This window comes from Camarhynchus parvulus, chromosome 26 (genome assembly GCF_901933205.1).
Source record: "Camarhynchus parvulus chromosome 26, STF_HiC, whole genome shotgun sequence".
NCBI lineage: Eukaryota > Metazoa > Chordata > Aves > Passeriformes > Thraupidae > Camarhynchus > Camarhynchus parvulus.
In genome coordinates, this window is record NC_044596.1 from 3,317,604 (window position 1) to 3,334,289 (window position 16,686).

At 46.1% G+C, this 16,686-nt stretch overlaps 2 protein-coding genes across 3 annotated transcripts in view; one reads left to right on the plus strand and one right to left on the minus strand.

The window, feature by feature from the left end:
* SRGAP2 (SLIT-ROBO Rho GTPase activating protein 2) overlaps positions 1 to 7,719 on the minus strand; it is a 112,360-nt gene extending 104,641 nt beyond the window's left edge. For both annotated transcript variants that reach the window (XM_030965578.1, XM_030965577.1), the window contains exons 1-2: positions 7,639 to 7,719; positions 5,551 to 6,136 (exon numbers count right to left, since the gene is read on the minus strand). In XM_030965578.1, coding sequence (XP_030821438.1) covers positions 5,551 to 5,617 — 67 coding nt within the window. In that variant the 5' untranslated portion in view covers positions 5,618 to 6,136; positions 7,639 to 7,719. The remainder of the gene's footprint in view (positions 1 to 5,550; positions 6,137 to 7,638) is intronic.
* A 318-nt stretch (positions 7,720 to 8,037) lies between these two features.
* FAM72A (family with sequence similarity 72 member A) lies at positions 8,038 to 14,949 on the plus strand. The gene is made up of 4 exons (XM_030965802.1): positions 8,038 to 8,272; positions 10,450 to 10,527; positions 12,005 to 12,129; positions 13,922 to 14,949. The coding sequence occupies exons 1-4, from the start codon at positions 8,121 to 8,123 to the stop codon at positions 14,014 to 14,016; spliced, it is 450 nt and encodes a 149-aa protein (XP_030821662.1). The 5' UTR covers positions 8,038 to 8,120; the 3' UTR covers positions 14,017 to 14,949.
* The last annotated feature ends 1,737 nt before the right edge of the window (positions 14,950 to 16,686 follow it).

Sequence of the window (16,686 nt, forward strand, 5' to 3'; positions counted from 1 at the left end):
ACCTGATGAAACTGAAAAAAAATTTAAAAAGGGATTTTGGAGCTGGAGAGGAAAGAAGGCAGACTCTGCATTCCTTCACCTCTTTCCATCCTCATTAATAATCCATTAGCAGGAGTTGGACACAAAAACACAAACTATTGCTGGAAGATCAAGGCAGCCTCCCAACGCCCCCTTCCCCCTTTTTTTTTTTGGCACCAAGGCTGCTTGGCTGGCCCAATGCAGCTCCAAAACTCAAGGGATTAGCACTATCAGGAACTGCAGAAAACCAGATGATTCCACAGCAATTCCAGAGCCCCGAGTTTGGAGCAAGTCATTGTTGCAAACAAATGGAATCACTTACAGGCACAGAGCCCTGATTAACTGCAAAAACCCCTTAAAAGGTAGTTTTACATTTTAAATGGGAACGTTAATCCAACGCGCAGAGTTAAAACATCAGAATTCGGGATTGTTTCGCTCAACCACACCGGGGTGAGGGGTTGGAAAGTCTCTTTATAGGGTGTATGAAAAATTCTGGGAATCCCACCCAAGGATCAGTCACGGTGTGCAGTGACCAGCCTGGTGACCTGAACAGGTGGTGAACACAACGGAGAAATCAACATTTATGTGTAACATCAGCACCACTGAAAAATCCCAAAGGGCACGGGTTCAGCAGCAAAATAAATGACAGTGATCTCAGCTCATTGATCTAAAAATCTGAAGGTAAAAAAAAACCCCTGCAACCATTGAGAGAAAATGCCAATTTTTGGTTCAAATCATCACCAAAAGCATCAAATTTCCCTTCCAGCCCCCAAATTACAGCTGCTGACCCCATCACAGCAACTTCTGTCATCTTTACACCCTGAAGGGCTGGACCAGCTCACCAGGATTAAAAACTGCCCAGCACCCCTCAGGAAGACGGACCACACAAATGAGATTTCCACACAGCATTTAAGGCAAAAAAATCACAATCACATCAGACACACTCTCAGACATTCAACACAGAGAGGGAAAAGGCATTTATCCAAAATTTATCAGCCATTTTGGGGAGGTTTAAGGGAAAGTTTTGAGAGATTTCAGTAGCCTGAGTGTGAGGATGGCAGCTGGGAGGTTGCCCTGAAGTTGTTCTTATCAGGAATCTTCCCTCAGCAAAGACAAACTCAGCAACCACGCAGCCACCTCTGGGCTCTGCTTGCTCCTGCTGTAAATTACCTCATCCATTTGTCATATTTTTAGCACTTTTTGGGCTGGGCTGCAAGATCTGCAAGAGATGCAGATTTTAACCTTTGCTAGCGACTACTCAAGGACAGATGTGGTTTTATGAGCCCTCGCTGTGTAAAAAAATGTCAGTATTAAATTTCTGCAGCTCAAACCATGGAGCTATTTACTGAGGCTTTATACAAACTAATTAAATATAAGGCTCTCGTGGGACACGAGGAGAAAGAAAAGGAGAATTAAGAGATAAATCACTGGCTTTTCTTTCCTCAGCAAGTGTACACTCCAATTTAATATATTAAACCAAAAAACACCCTGACAGTGCTCGCTCGGGCACAGAGAGGCAGCAGCATCCCAACCTCACATGGAACAGCATAAATTAATTATCTCTGCCTCACCACAACTTGCACAAAGGAATTGGGAGAGACAATCCAGACAAGGGGATGAGCTTGAGATATCAAAGGCTCCATATGGAGTGGGGGAATCTCACTTTGCAGCTTCACAGGGCTCCCAGGCTTTGTGAGCACATGGCACTGGGAGGTATCAAAGCAGCTCTTCCCTCCCCTGCTGGCCCCGGGTCATCCTGGCAGGAGAATCCTGACTGCTTGACAGGATTCCTGCTGGAGATTCCTCAAAAAAAAGCACTCCAAGGAGTCCAAGAGCAGAGAGGACAAAGCATGGAAGCAACGGAGGAAGGCTGGAGGTCAAGGCAGGTGTTGGGGAAAATCAAAGTGCGGGTTAATTCCCTTCTGCAGAAGAGTGGGGTTGGAGCTGAACATCCAGATGTTGGGGAAAATCAAAGTGTGGGTTAATTCCCTTCTGCAGAAGAGTGGGGTTGGAGCTGAACATCCAGATGTTGGAGCCCATGGGGTCACTGGGCAATCCAGCACATCCTCTGGGGGTCAGTCAGAGGGTCAGACTGGTGTCCAGCGTGGTTCCAGCCACCTCCACAGATGCACAACCAGAGTGGACAGGTCACCAGGAAGGAGCTCCTCACCCCCTCCATGCTCCCTGATTGCTGCATGCTAACTTTGCTTTAAAAAATCTTGAGTTCAGAAATTGATTTCATTCAAATGTTTATCTCCCAACACACACAAACCATGGGAAGAGCCAGCTCCAACCCAGAAGAGGCAGAGAAATGGCTGTGGGGAGACAAAAAATCCCTACAGCTCGTGGGTGTAGGAGAACAGAAAGTGTCACTCATCCACACCCCATCCCTGGACGTGTCCCTGAACTCTTGGAGCAGCCTGGGATGGTGGAAGATGTCCCTGCCCACGAGATGAATTTTAAGGTCCCTCTCAATCCAAACCATTCCATGATTCTTTGCCCTGCTGCCCCTCTTTCAATAAAAGCCACCGGGCTCGTTCAGCAACAGAAAATCAAAAATTTTGCCTCTTGATGATCTATTAATCAAGCCATTCTTTAAATGGTTTCTGATTAACCACTTAAGGCTATTAAATTTTTAAACAAAGCTCCATCATTCCATTAGCAATCATTTAAAGTGCTTAAGGAGGTGTTTGTGGATTAAGGGTTTTAAAGGAAGCCTCTAAACACGGCTCCCAGCACAGAGCCAAGCACAAAAAACACTGAAAGTTTCTAAATGCCAGCAAAAAATATCTGAGTTTTGTCATCAGAGGAGCAGATGCCACCTCACAACACGTGATTCATCTCACCCCCACAGCCCCTGCTCCCCTTCCCAGCCCAGGAAAAGGATTTCAGAGTTAACATTTCCATGTTGTTCCCACAACTGAGGGCAGAACTGGACACCAAAATCACCCTGCAGGAACCTGGGTGTGCTCGGTGAGGAGGCAGCACCACCACATTTGTGGGTTTCAGTGGGTTCAGCATCATCTCATGCTGCCATGGGATGGAGAGACCTGCAATTAGAACGCCTGGAATTAGGGCTGAGAGGTTCCCTAAGGAATCCCAGCAGTGTCCAGCTCAGGACTGAGCTATCTGTGGGATTTGCACGAGAGGCATTTAGGGGAGTGATGGAAAAGCACAAAACAAGCAAAGAACGAAAGTCTCCCTCCAAAGCTGGTACCCCAAAGGCACGGAGAGAAGGATGCCCATGGTCAAAGCAGCTCCTGAAAGGTCAGGGCTGGGTGGAAAAAGGTGAAAAAGCTCTAAAATAAACCAGGGGATGTAGGACAGGGTTGCTACAGGACTGCCCTGTGCATTTCTGTGCGATTGTCATGGTTTTGCATGAGAGATATTTAGGGGAGTGATGGAAAAGCAGAAAACAAGCAAAGGTTTGTGGTGCTTTGAAAGGGGGGAAGTCTCCTCCAAAGCTGAGAGATATTTAGGGGAGGGATGGAAAAGCACAAAACAAGCAAAGGACCAAAGTCTCCCTCCAAAGCTGGTACCCAAAGGCAGGGAGAGAACGATGCCCACGGTCAAAGCAGCTCCTGGGCGGAAAAGGGAAAGGAAAAGCTCTAAAATAAGCCAGGGGATGTAGGACAGGGCTGCTACAGGACTGCCCTGTGCAGTTCTGAGCGGGCTGGTCCCTCCACACCTCCTGACCCAGAGCCACACTGGGAGAGGGACAGGAGAGCATCCCGAGGCGAAGGCATCCCTGCCCTCACCCCAATTCAGGAAGGAAATTCCCCTCTCCCAGCTCCTCCAGATCCCTTCCGCCCTCCTTAACCTCCTGCAACGCTTTATAAGGCCAAAAAAAAAAAAAAAAAAAAAATCCATGTGCCACTAGTGCAATCCAGTTTTGGGAGCACATTTCCAGGTCAATGACAGCCCCAGAGGTGAGCTGAGCTCTGGCAGCAACAAGGAAGGCTCCTTCCCATTTTCCTGCTCTCTTGTTTGAAAAGGAAGAGAAGGATTTCTAATTTATGCAAGAGCTGAGAGGTGAGAGGATGTGCTTTGCTAATTCCAAAGCCTCCTTTGCGTGTTATTCCCAAATATTGTGACTGCCAGCTCGCATCTAGCACGCACATTTTGATGGGGTAAATAATGAAAGAGCCTACAAGCCTCTAATTTGATGCTGACTGCAATTCCCACTTCCAAAGACAGCAAGAAAACAGGAATAGAAACTAAACCAGTAAAAGAGAAACACGCCCTTCTCCATTTCTAACTTTAAGAACCTCAATATTCAAGGAAAAGAAAAAAATCAAAATAAACTCTCAACACAGCTTCATATTTGCTCAAATAAGCATTTTTCAACATAAGTACCCAAACTGCTTCTAGGTGCAGGGCACTGGGGTCAGGGTAGGACACAGGAACAACACATTTTAATGATTTACAGCCAACAAGCAAACCCCCTCCCCAGCAGGAAAAATAACTGAGCACCTAATTGCAAAACAATATCTTAATTGTCAATTTGAATCTAGGTTTCCTCCTCAGATTTAAATCTGGCTTTTTTTTTAATTTTTTTTCTTTTTCGAATTGCATTGATTTAACTCAATCAACCCTGCCCGAAGGCCATCTTTCCTGCATGCTCTGAGCATACCAAGCAAGTTTCAGCCAATTAGATAAATCACTGAATCTCACAACTTCCTAGCAGCGACGTATCAAGCCATGCACAAGCCCTAATTATTCTTTTAAATACGTCTTATCCCGAAAACTTCACAAAAATAAGCAGCTCAGGGGGGAATTTCACCATCTTTTATATATATTTTTTTTAACCTAGGGCACATGATGGCCAGCTGAATTCTGCAGGAGACTTGCATGGTCATTGCAAATCCCATTTTTAAATCTGTTTATTATTCCCTGTGATGATGGGAATAACGCTGCTGCACGAGTTTTATTCATTTATTCTTTTTTTTTTTTCCTCTGTGTGTCTGTGTGTGTGTGTGTACACCCACACCCACACTGCAGCCTCGAGGTGTTACACTCCAGCACGGCAAGGGAAAAGCAGGGAATCGTGATGGACTCACCCCGAGGAAAATCCTGAATAATGGAAGTTTCTAGCACAAACAGCTTCCCGGGGACCCTGGAGCACAGTCCCCCATCAGCAGCAGTGGAAATATGCTCCTGTGACACTGCACAGATTGTTCCAAGATTCCCATGACAGGCAGAGGATTAAAAAGCAATTCCCTGCCTCTCATATTTCACATGCAAAGCCGTCTCTGGGAACGGCAGGCAGGAAAAGATGGATCTCCCCGAACTCAAAAATGTGGGTATTCTGTAAAAAAAAACCTTAAAAACGGCAGCACCAAAGCAGGAACTACCCCATGGGGACAGACAGTGCTGCAAACCCGACCCAGCTTTGTATTCCCAAAAAAAACCCTGCAAATTCCAGGCAATCTGCAAATGATTTCCCTCTTCCCCACCCAAACATCCACTGCAAACTCCTACAATCGCCAGGCAGGCTTGCAGCGAAGGGATGGAAATAAAACCATTCCTTACCTTTAACTTGAGTGTCATATTCAGCTATGATCTCCTTATCCTTTTTGAATTTTGCTGGCGACGTCATGTTTTCTTGTCCAAAAAGCTGAATAACCTCGAAGGAGATCCACCAGAACACGAGATATAAAAGGGAATTTTTCTCTCCTCTCAGCACGATGCCTTGGCTTTCTGCTCGTCCTTCCCTTCCCCCCCCCACCCCGCAAAAAGGGAAAAAAATCAAAAAATCAGTCCATGGAGAGAGGGTGTGAGAGGGAGCACAGCAGCAGGAAAATGCAGATGTTGAGATCAGCGGATGGAAGAGGCAGCAGTTTTGTCTCCCTGCACCAAATCCTTGAGCAGCAGCATCAGCCTGGCGAGATCCTGCAGCCCCAAAGGCTCTTCCTGATCCTCAATAGCACAGCCAGGGAGTGGAAGTCCTTCCGCACATGTTTTGTGTGGGTTTGGTTTGCCCTTTTTTTATTTTTTTTTCCTCTCTTCTCTTCTCTTTATTTTTTTTATTTATTTCTTTTAATGGGCACGGAGATGATGCAAATCAAATCCCAAACGAGAGCAGCAGCAGAGGAGAAGCAGCTCTTGGTTTGCTTGCCTGCAAATACAAAAAAATAACAATAATAATAATAAAAAAAAATATATATATATTTAGAAAATTACTGCTCGCAGCCCAAATTGGGGATGGGAAGCAAAGCTGCCCTGACAGCCTGACATTGCAAATCGTCCTTTGAGCAGCAGCAGCGAGGTTCCAGCTGCAGCCCCCAGGTGACCGAGGGAACACGCCTACACCGGGAGCGGGCACGGCTGGGGCACGGCGGCTCCTTCGGGATACCCCGGGGACAATTTGGGGTGCGGCTCCCGGGGGAACAGGGGATGGTTTGGGGAGCAGGGATCCTTTGGGATGTGGCCCCCTTGGGACCTGGGGTTCATTTGGGGTGCAGATCCCGGGAGAGAATTTGGGGTTGATTTGGGGTGCAGGTCCCAGAGGAGAATTTGGGGAGCGGCTCCTGGGGGTGATGAAGCACATTTGGGATGTGGCTCCAGTGGGGTTGATTTGGGGTGCAGGTCCCAGGGGAGAATTCGGGGTTGATTCCGGGTGCAGCTCCCGGGAGAGAATTTGGGGCTCATTTGGGGTGCAGGTCCCGGGAGAAAATTTAGGATTGATTGGGGGTGCAGGTGTCAGGAGAGAATTTGGGGTGCAGCTCCCGGGGCTGTTCGGGGAGCAGCTCCCAGGGGAATGGGGCTCCTTTGGGATGCGGCTGCCATGGGAGCTGGGGTTCATTTGGGGAACAGCTCCCGGGGGAGAATTTGGGGCTCATTTGGGGTGCAGGTCCCAGGGGAGAATTTGGGCTTGATTTGGGGTGCAGGTCCCGTGGGAGCTGGTGTTCATTTGGGGTGCAGGTTCCAGGACAGAATTTAGGATTGATTTGGGGTGCAGATCCGGGGGGAGAATTTGAGGTTCACATCTCGGGAGAGAATTTGGGGTTGATTTGGGGCGCAGGTCCCAGGGGAGAATTTGGGGAGCGGCCCCGGGGCTGCGGGGGCTCCCTGGGCCGCGGGGCTCCCCCGGTCCCGCAGCATCCCGCGCTGACCGCGGGCTCGGCCCCGCCGCCGGCAGCCCCGGGCACACCGGGCGCGCCCCCGCCGGGCGGCTCCGCCCGCAGCTTCTCCCTTTTCGGGTTTCTTTTTTGGGGGGGGTGATTTAGGGTTCCTTCCAGCGCCCGCTGCGCCGTGCAGGGCGGGACACAACTTTTCCCCCGTCTTTTCTTTCCAATTTGGATTTCTTCCCCGTTCTTTTTTTTTTTGGGAGGAGTGGGGAGGAGGGCGGGCGCGCGGCCGCAGCCCCCGCGGGAGATGCGCGGACGGGAGGAAGAAATAAATAAACACGGCACCCGCCGGATCCGCATCCCGCCCGGGAAGAACAATGCGGGCGGCGGGGAGAGGAAGCGTGGGGGGGTCCCGACGGGGGGCCGGGACTGGGGGGACGCGGCTCGGGGCGCTGGGAAGGCGGCGGGGCCGGCAGCGGGGGGCTGCTCGTGGCCTGCCGGGGGGTGGCACGGGAGGACCGGGGGTCGGGCGGCCGGGCGGGGCGATTACCTGGGCGCTGGGGAGCCGCCTCCCGCAGCCGGGCGTCCTCCGGCCGCTGGCGCCCGCCGCCCGGTCCCCCGCACCGGCCCGCCACCGCCCCGCCCCGCCCAGCGCATCGGCCAATGGGCGCGGAGCGTTGGGTATGAGCGACGGGCCTCATAACCAATCAGACATTGCCGTGCCCAAGATGAGCCCGCCCCCTCTTCCCGCCGCTTGGCGCCCGTGGCACCGCCCAGCCGGCGGAGCGCGGCGCAGGGGCGGGACGAGAGTGTGAGTGACAGTAGATATAACCAATAGCAGCGACGCACGGCGCGCCTTTCCACCAATAGCCGGGCGGAGGGGGTGGTGCCACCGGATTTTTTCCAATGGGGCGGGCGTGGCCTGCGGCGCCCAATGGGAGGGCGCGGTCGGGAATTCAAACTGACAGGTGGGAGCGTGGCCGTTGGTGCCGGAACGGGACCGGACCGGGACCGGACCGGGTCCCAGCCGCCATGTCCTCCAGCGGCTGCACCTTCGCGGACCGGTGCGTGACCGTGCTGTGCTGCCGGTTCTGCCGGCAGGTGCTGAGCTGGCGGGGCATGCAGGCCGTGCTGCTGGCCGACACCGACACCGACCTCTACTCCACCGACATGCCGCCCTCGGGGTAAGCGCCGGGACGGGGCAAAGGGTGGGTCCCACCGGGGCACGGGGTCCTGCCAGCCCCGGGGACACGGCTCCGGAACCCGCTGTCACCGGGAGAACGGCCCTGCAGTGCGGTGGTGCTCACAGGGGTCCCGGGACGAGGGAAGGGATGAGAATCTTGACTCCATGTTTCAGAAGGCTGATTTATTATTTTATTATATATATTCTATTAAAAGAAAAATATATATTATATTATATTATATCGTATTATATTATATCGTATTATATTGTATCGTATCATATTATATTATATCATATTATATTATATCATATTATATCATATTATATTATATCGTATTATATTATATCGTATTATATCATATTATATTATATCATATTATATTATATCGTATTATATTATATCGTATTATATTGTATCGTATCATATTATATTGTATCATATCATATTATATTATATTATATAATATTATATTATATTGTATTATATTGTATCGTATCATATTATATTATATTATATCGTATTATATTATATTATATTGTATCATATTATATCGTATTATATAATTATATTATTAAAAATTATATACTAAAACTATGCTAAAAGAATAGAAGAAAGGATTTCATCAGAAAGCTTGAAAGGAATAGAAAGGAATGATAATAAAATCTTGTGACTGACCAGAGAGTCCAAGACAGCCGGACTCTGATTGGCCATTAATTAAAAACAACCACATGAGACCAATCACAGATGCACCTGTTGCATTCCACAGCAGCAGATAATTATTGTTTACATCTCATTTCTGAGGCTTCTCAGGAGAAAAGATCCTAGCAAAAGGATTTTTCATAAAAACATGTCTGTGGCACTGCAGAGCACAGGTCACCCCATCCCTGCATCCCAGCAAAAAGCGAGGCTGTGCCATGCAGGGCAAACCCAAATTTGAATTTACTCCATCCCTAGGGATGACACAGGCTCAGCAGGCACAGGAAGCTCCTCCTGCTCGTTCCCGAAGCGAGGATTAGAATTTGAAATAAAGATCCCCAAACAGAACAAACCTGATCTGTCACTGCTGCCAGGGCTCTCCCCTGGCTGGGCTCGGCGCTGCTTTCCCATAGCCAGATTTGAATAGTAAGGAAATGAGGTTGTGAAATGACATGGTAATCAGAAAGTATGGGTTGGAGAGGAGATAAGCAATCAAAGGTTTGGGTTTAGGCATCCCTGAGGTTTTGTTGTGTTTCTGAGCTGGGAGTTGGCAGCAGTGTCCCTGATCAGTGTTCTGATGGCAGTGCCACACTGAGCCCCTGAGCACCAAGGCTCTGGGATCTCCTGCTCTTTGCAGCTTCTCTGCCCCTCTAAATATGCACTGAGAAGCCTCTTGGAGCATTTCCACCTTTATTTTTCAATACTTTCAGGGTTTCAGCACCAAACTCTGCTTTTCTCAGTTCAAAAGAATGTTCAGGAATAATCAGCCAGGTCTGGCAGAGCTCAGAACTCAAAGCTTTCTGCTCTGGCTCTGGGATCTCCTGCTCTTTGCAGCTTCTCTGCACCTCAGGATGCTCCTAAGTATGCACTGGGAAGCCTCTTTTAATTTAAATTTTAAGAGGATTTTTGATACTCATGCAATGTCACGTGGGTCTCTTATTAAAGTTCCCATATAAGTGGGGCTGAGAGTCAGAAGGAAAATAATAAAACCATGTGGTTTAAACCACCCAGGACCAATGGCAGCATAATGATGATAATAATGATGATAATGATAATAATAATGATAATATTAATCAGCCAGGTCTGGCAGAGCACAGAACTCAGTTTTCTGCTCTGGCTCTGGGATCTCCTGCTCTTTGCAGCTTCTCTGCACCTGAGGATGCTCCTAAATATGCTCTGGGAAGCCTCTTAGAGCATCTCCATCTTTATTTTTCAATACTTTCAAGGTTTCAGCACCAAACTCTGCTTTTTCTGGGCTATTTTAAGGGGATTTTTGATACTCATGCAATGTCACGTGAGTCTGTTACTGAAATTTCCACGTGAGTGGGGCTGAGAGTCAGAAGGAAAGTAGAACAATGTGGTTTAAACCACCCCAGGACCAACGGCAGCATCGCTTCGTGGTGACTTCAGCCCGGTGTCACCGTGACCCTGAGGCTGTGACCGCCCCAAACCCCAAACTTTTGTCCATTTCCTTCCCCCAGAACTGTCGATTTCATCGGGAGCTGCTACTTCACCGAGATCTGCCAGTGCAAAGTGAAGAACATCGCCTGCTTGAAGTGGTGAGCTCACAGCCACCCCGCCGGCGTCCCCGCCGTGTCCCAGCCCCGTGTCCCCTCCTCTGTCACCTCCTGCAGCTCAGGAGTTATGGGCTGAAGGAACAGCTTGCCTTCCTTAGCGCAAATTTAATGCTGTTGGGGAGAAAACTCAGCCTGCCAGGGTATTTCTGTGAGTCCCCGGTGGAAATGTGGCAGCGTTTTCAGGAGGCTGAGTCTCCTGAAAGCTTCTGTGCCACCTGCCCGATGAAATGTGTGCCTCAGCACTGAGATTTCTCTGTGAATGAGGCCCCAGCAAGGAGCAGTTACTCATTCTCTAATTAATAGAGCATCCTCTTGGCAGATTGGGTTGTTGGGAGCAGATGGAACATGCTGTCGCTGAAGTTCTTGGAGTTCTTCTCTCCTCCTTAATAATGCCTGATATTTAAGGGTGAAAACAACAACTCTCAAGTAGCTCACAGTTATCTGAGAGAATTCTTCCAGCTCCCTGATGGAGATTTTTTACCTTTCTCAGATTTAAACAACTGGGGGGTTGTGGTACAGAGAGAGAATTCTTTCTGAGAGAATTCTTTCAGCTCCCCGATGGAGATTTTACCTTTTCAAATTTAAACAACTGGGGGGTTGTGATAGGGAGAGAGAATTCTTTCTGAGAGAATTCTTTCAGCTCCCTGATGGAGATTTTTACCTTTTCAGATTTGAACAGTTGGGGGGTTGTGCTAGGGAGAGAGAATTCTTTCTGAGAGAATTCTTTCAGCTCCCTGATGGAGATTTTTACCTTTTCAGGTTTCAACAATTGGGGGCTTGTGATAGGGACACAGTATTTTGATTTTTAGATAGAAGTAGAGGAGCAGAACTATCTCATCGGAGCACATGAAAATGGATAAATGGTTGTTATGGTTTCAGTCTAGGAGAGTTGATAAAGGTCAATAATCTGGCCCAGAGCAGCTGTGGCTGCCCCATCCCCATCCTGAAGTGTCCAAGGCCAGGTTGGAGCACCCTGGGGTGGTGGAAGATGTCCCTGCCCATGGCAGGAGGTGGAAATGGATGAGATTTAAGGTCCTTTCCAAGCCAAACCATTCCATCATTCTCAGTTTCATCACTCCTGCTGCTGGCAGCCTCCTGTGCACGGTCCTTGGGTACAGGTGGATTTTGGGTGTGAGGAACCTCTCTGCTGGTTGGAATCACTGCCCTTCCACAGGAAAACAAACCCACCAGCATTTGTTGGTATGTAAACTAATCTGGGTTACCCAATTTAGGTTACTAAACGCTTCTCTGTGTGCCAAAGATCTAAAACTCAGATATTCTGTAACTCCCAACAGATGTTCGCTAAATATTTCAGATACTTGTTTCACCCCGTTCCCTTAACCCTATCAAAACACCAGCACTACATAAAGCCCTGGCACTGGGAATGTTTAACTGGAGCTGGAAAAAGCCACCAAGATCCACCTTTTCCCCAGGCTGACTCTTTCCCTTGCTTTTCCAGTGGGAATGTTGTTGGCTACCACGTCATCTGTCCCTGCAAGCCCTGCCTGCAGTCCTGCAACAACGGCCACCTCTGGATGTTCCACAGCCAGGCCGTGTTTGGCATCAACAGGCTGGACCCTTCTGGTGAGGGACACCTTGGCTTCCTTCCCTTCCCTTAAAACCCTCATCCCCTTTCCCTTGGCTTCCTTCCCTTTCCTTAAAATCCTCATCCCCTTTCCCTTGGCTTCCTTCCCTTTCCCTGAAATCCTCATCCCCCATCACACAATTCACAGGTTGACCAGGTTGGAAGAGATCATCAAGATCATTAAATCCAACCCAGCCCAAACACCTCACTAAACCCTGGCACCCAGTGCCACATCCAGGCTTGTTTTAAACACCCCCAGCGATGGGGACTGCACCACCTCCCTGGGCAGAACATTCCAGAACTTGATTCTTGGATTATGCTCTTTTCTGACCCACAGATGGGGCAACTGAGAGCCATTTTAAAACTTTTATTCCATTTTCAGTCTCGTGTGAAGGGTGAGACACCACAGATGTTATAATTCACACCATCACAATCAGAAGTTAACTATTTTCTAATTACAATACATTTTAAGTGTTTCTTGGCCAATCAGCTTTTGCCACACCATGCTGTAAATGCCTAATTCTCTACAAATTCATTTCCCACACTTTGTCACCCTTTCTGTAAAAATCTTTTCCCTGCTGCCCAACCTGTATTTCCCTTGGTGCAGCTGGAGGCTGTGTGCTCTGGTTGTGTCAGTTCCTGCAGACAGAGCCCAGCCCCAGCTGAGCACAGGCGCCTTTCAGGAGCTGTGCAGAGCGATGGGGGCAGCCCTGAGTCTCCTTTGCTCCAGGCTGAGCACCCCCAGCTCCCTCAGGGGCTTCCTCACAGGGTTTGTGTTCCCAGCCCATCACCAGCCTCGTTGCCCCCTCTGGATGAGGAGGAAGAGGAGGAGGAGGAGAACTTCCCTTCCTCTCAAACCAGGGAGGTGATGAGCACAAATTCCCTTCCCTGCACACCATGGAGGTGATGAGCACACCTTCCCTTTCTCTCAGACAATGGAGGATTAATTAACTAATAACACACTGCTAACAAAATTATTTACGTTTTTCACTTAATTTATAAATATTTTGTCTTATAGACTTATGCCACAGTGTAAGTTTTCTTAGCTAATCATGTTATAACACACAAACCTACAGTACTACATTCTAAGCTTGTTGTTTACCTTTTAATTTCACTTTTATTTTATTTTCACTTTTATTTCCTCTGTATCTTAAACTCTAAAACTTTAAACTTTCTTCTTCTTAACATGCTAACTTAACAGAACTAATATTTCTGTTATATTATTTTAATATAATTGTTATATAATTATATATGTTATATTTTTAATAATATATGTTATATGTTTTATATGTTAATACAATTATATATGTTATATATATTATGCTATATAATTATATATTAATGTTATATTTTAATAATATATGTTATATATTTAATAATATATGTTATGTCTTATATGTTAATACAATTATATGTTATGTATATTATACTATATAATTATATGTAATGCTATATTATTTTATAATATTATTTATATAATTATTTTAACATTAATTTTATATAATTCTGTTATTTAGTTTTATATAATTTATAATATATATACAATATAACAATATATTTATATAAATATATAAATATTTATCCTCTGAATTGGGGTGAAAATAAACAGCAACGCTCCCCAAATCACTTTGAAGGAAGATAGAAAATAGATTGATTCACCATGAACATGACTTCCCAGGTTTTGCAGGGATTATTTTCTCTCAAAATAGACAGTTGTGCAACTTAAAAATAAGGTCACAATCCAAAAATATCTCTTTTTTTTTTCCCCTTCCTTTGTCTCCTTCCCACCAGGTGTGAATGTATTGCTGTGGGGCAACCTGCCAGCTCTGGAGGAAAGCACAGAAGAAGACACGTCCTGCGCCTCTGAGGAGGAGTTCATCAGATAAATTCCACCTGCAGCATCTTCCCTGCGCTGGTGGCCTGGCTGTTTGCTTTGGATTTATTTCATTTCACCTGGTGGCTCATCAGAGCTTAAACAGCAGGGAAAAAAACAACCAGGAAATCTGGAAAAAAAAAGCCAAAAAATGGAATTTTTCTTGCTCTTTCCCTGGACTCTGCCTGAGCAGATCCACTTGGAAAAGCCAACACAAAGTGCATTTACTGAGCTCTATTTTGCTTTTTATTCTTAACCCTCTACAGCTCTGATAATCCTTCTTTTCTTCTTCCCCAGAGCACTTTTCACAGAGCAAAACCTCTCAGCTGCTCTCCGTTCAAAAGAATGTTCAGGAATAATTATTATAAATAATTTTTATAAATAATATAATAAATATTATTCCTTATTGAAGGAATAATCAGCCAGGTCTGGCAGAGCTCAGAACTCAAAGTTTTCTGCTCTGGCTCGGGGATCTCCTGCTCTTTGCAGCTTCTCTGCACCTCAGGATGCTCCTAAGTATGCACTGGGAAGCCTCTTAGAGCATCTCCATCTTTATTTGTCCATACTTACAGGGTTTCAGCACCAAACTCTGCTTTTCTGGGCTATTTTAAGAGGATTTTGATACTCATGTGGGTGTCTTCTTAAAGTTCCCATATAAGGGTGGCTGAGAGTCATAAGGAAAGTAGAATAAAACCATGGGTTTTTATTATTATTAATAAACCCATGTTTTATTATTGTGGTTTAAACCACCCAGGACCAATGGCAGCAACATAATAATAATAATAATAATAATAATAATAATAATAATAATAATAATAATAATAAACAGGGTTCTGTCTCCACAGAGATCAAGTTCATGGTTTTTCTCCCCATTCAAACCTAAATTCTGCAGTTTCTTACTAAAATTTCAAGGCTGCACTGGAGTTTTTCTTCAGGGCAGCAATAAAACCCATCCACTTTCATATATATATATATATATATATATATATATATGTATTTTTTCTCCTCTCCAAAACAAAACTCAGTCATGAAATTGGGTCTTTTTAGAGAAAGCAAGAAAAACAAAAGTTAAATATTTGGTGTTCATGCCCAATTTTCCATCCTGAGGTGCACAGACAATCTGGTTCCTGTAGGTAATGATTTCAAAGCTCATTTTCTGAGTTGTTAACAAACCGTGGTGTTTAATTTCTGAATTAAGTCCTGTCCCCTTCAGCTACTCACCTGAAGGCCACCAATAAAAAATTCCAGATAAAATCATATCAGGGAACAGAGAGCACTTTTAAATTTGGATTGATGCTGAATAAATCTGTCTGTAGGCTCCTGTGATACTTGAAAGGGGTGCAATGAATCGTCTCAGTATTTTTACTGCTCATTATCCATTTCTTAATTAATGGTACTACCTCTTCTGCACTGTTTAAATGTATGTTGTGTATATTTGTATGTGTGTGTGTCTTGTTTTGAATTCCTGTGTTGTGTCTGCCCAGGAAATAAAAGCTTTGGACTCTGGAGTCTTCAGGACTGTCGTAAATATGGATGTGGAATGATATCAGATAATCAAAACAATGAAATAGCAGCTTGGATTAAAAGAGTAGAATAATTAGGGTTTTAGTGTTATGAATTTGTTTTAGACAGCCCAAAAATAGAATCACTTTAGGCTGACAGACCTGACAGTTTCTCAGTCTCAGTTAACCCTTCTAGAACTCCATATCCCAATTTTTTCCAGCTTTCTGTGATCACTACAGCATCAAGCTGCCAAGGTGACACCTCAAAAAAAAATTTTTTTTCCAGCAGAATTCATGAGCTAAAAATAAATTTGATTATTTTTGCATAAGCACCACAATAGTTCAAACCTAATTGTGCCTGTTGCCTCCTCTCCAGCACTTGTCATTTGTAACCTTCACCACTCTGAGTCAGCAGCTCCTCTCCCACAGGGAAGCAGAGGATGAATTCCTCCCCATCAAATCCATAATTCTGGTTTTTTTTTTTTTTTTTTTTTGCTCCCCATCTGTACACACAGAACTGGAAGTTCTGCCATGAACTCGCTCCAACAGGCCTGTGCAATTACAGCAGCTCACCTCATCAGCTGGAAATTAAGAATGAGGCAGCTTTTGAAGGAGTTGAGGCCTTGATTGTTGACAATAAAGAAGTTGTAGGTATTGTACACAAAGTATGCAAATATCTCCTATTGCCCCAGCTGTCATGAATGTCACCCAGGTAATCAATCATGCCCAGGGCTGCTCCTTTCTGCCTGAAATTAGAAAAAGAACTGACCGAGCAGTTTGTGTTAAAGCCACAGCAGCTCATTCCCAGAGCCCCAAAGTTTGGGGTTGCTCCCAAGGGTGATGGACAGATTTAACCCCAAACTGGCACAAAACCAGAGCAGAAACACTCCCAGCTCCTTCCCCCCACCCAAAGCTGTGTTTGGAATAAACGCCTCCCGGGCCAGCCCAGAGCTCACCCAGCAGTTCTGAACATCTTGTGCAACGCAGACTTGTAGGCTCAGGGTCACAGACTTGTTTGGATGAGAACATTTGGAGCTGGGATTGCAAAAGTCACTGATGATCACCAAGTTCAGTTTGGTTTTTGAGTCACAGGGAGCTGGGTGATCACTGTTATTGATAGCCAACCATTTTCCTCTCTGCAGTGCACAAAATCAGCTGGAGGGGTGGGGGAAACTCAGACA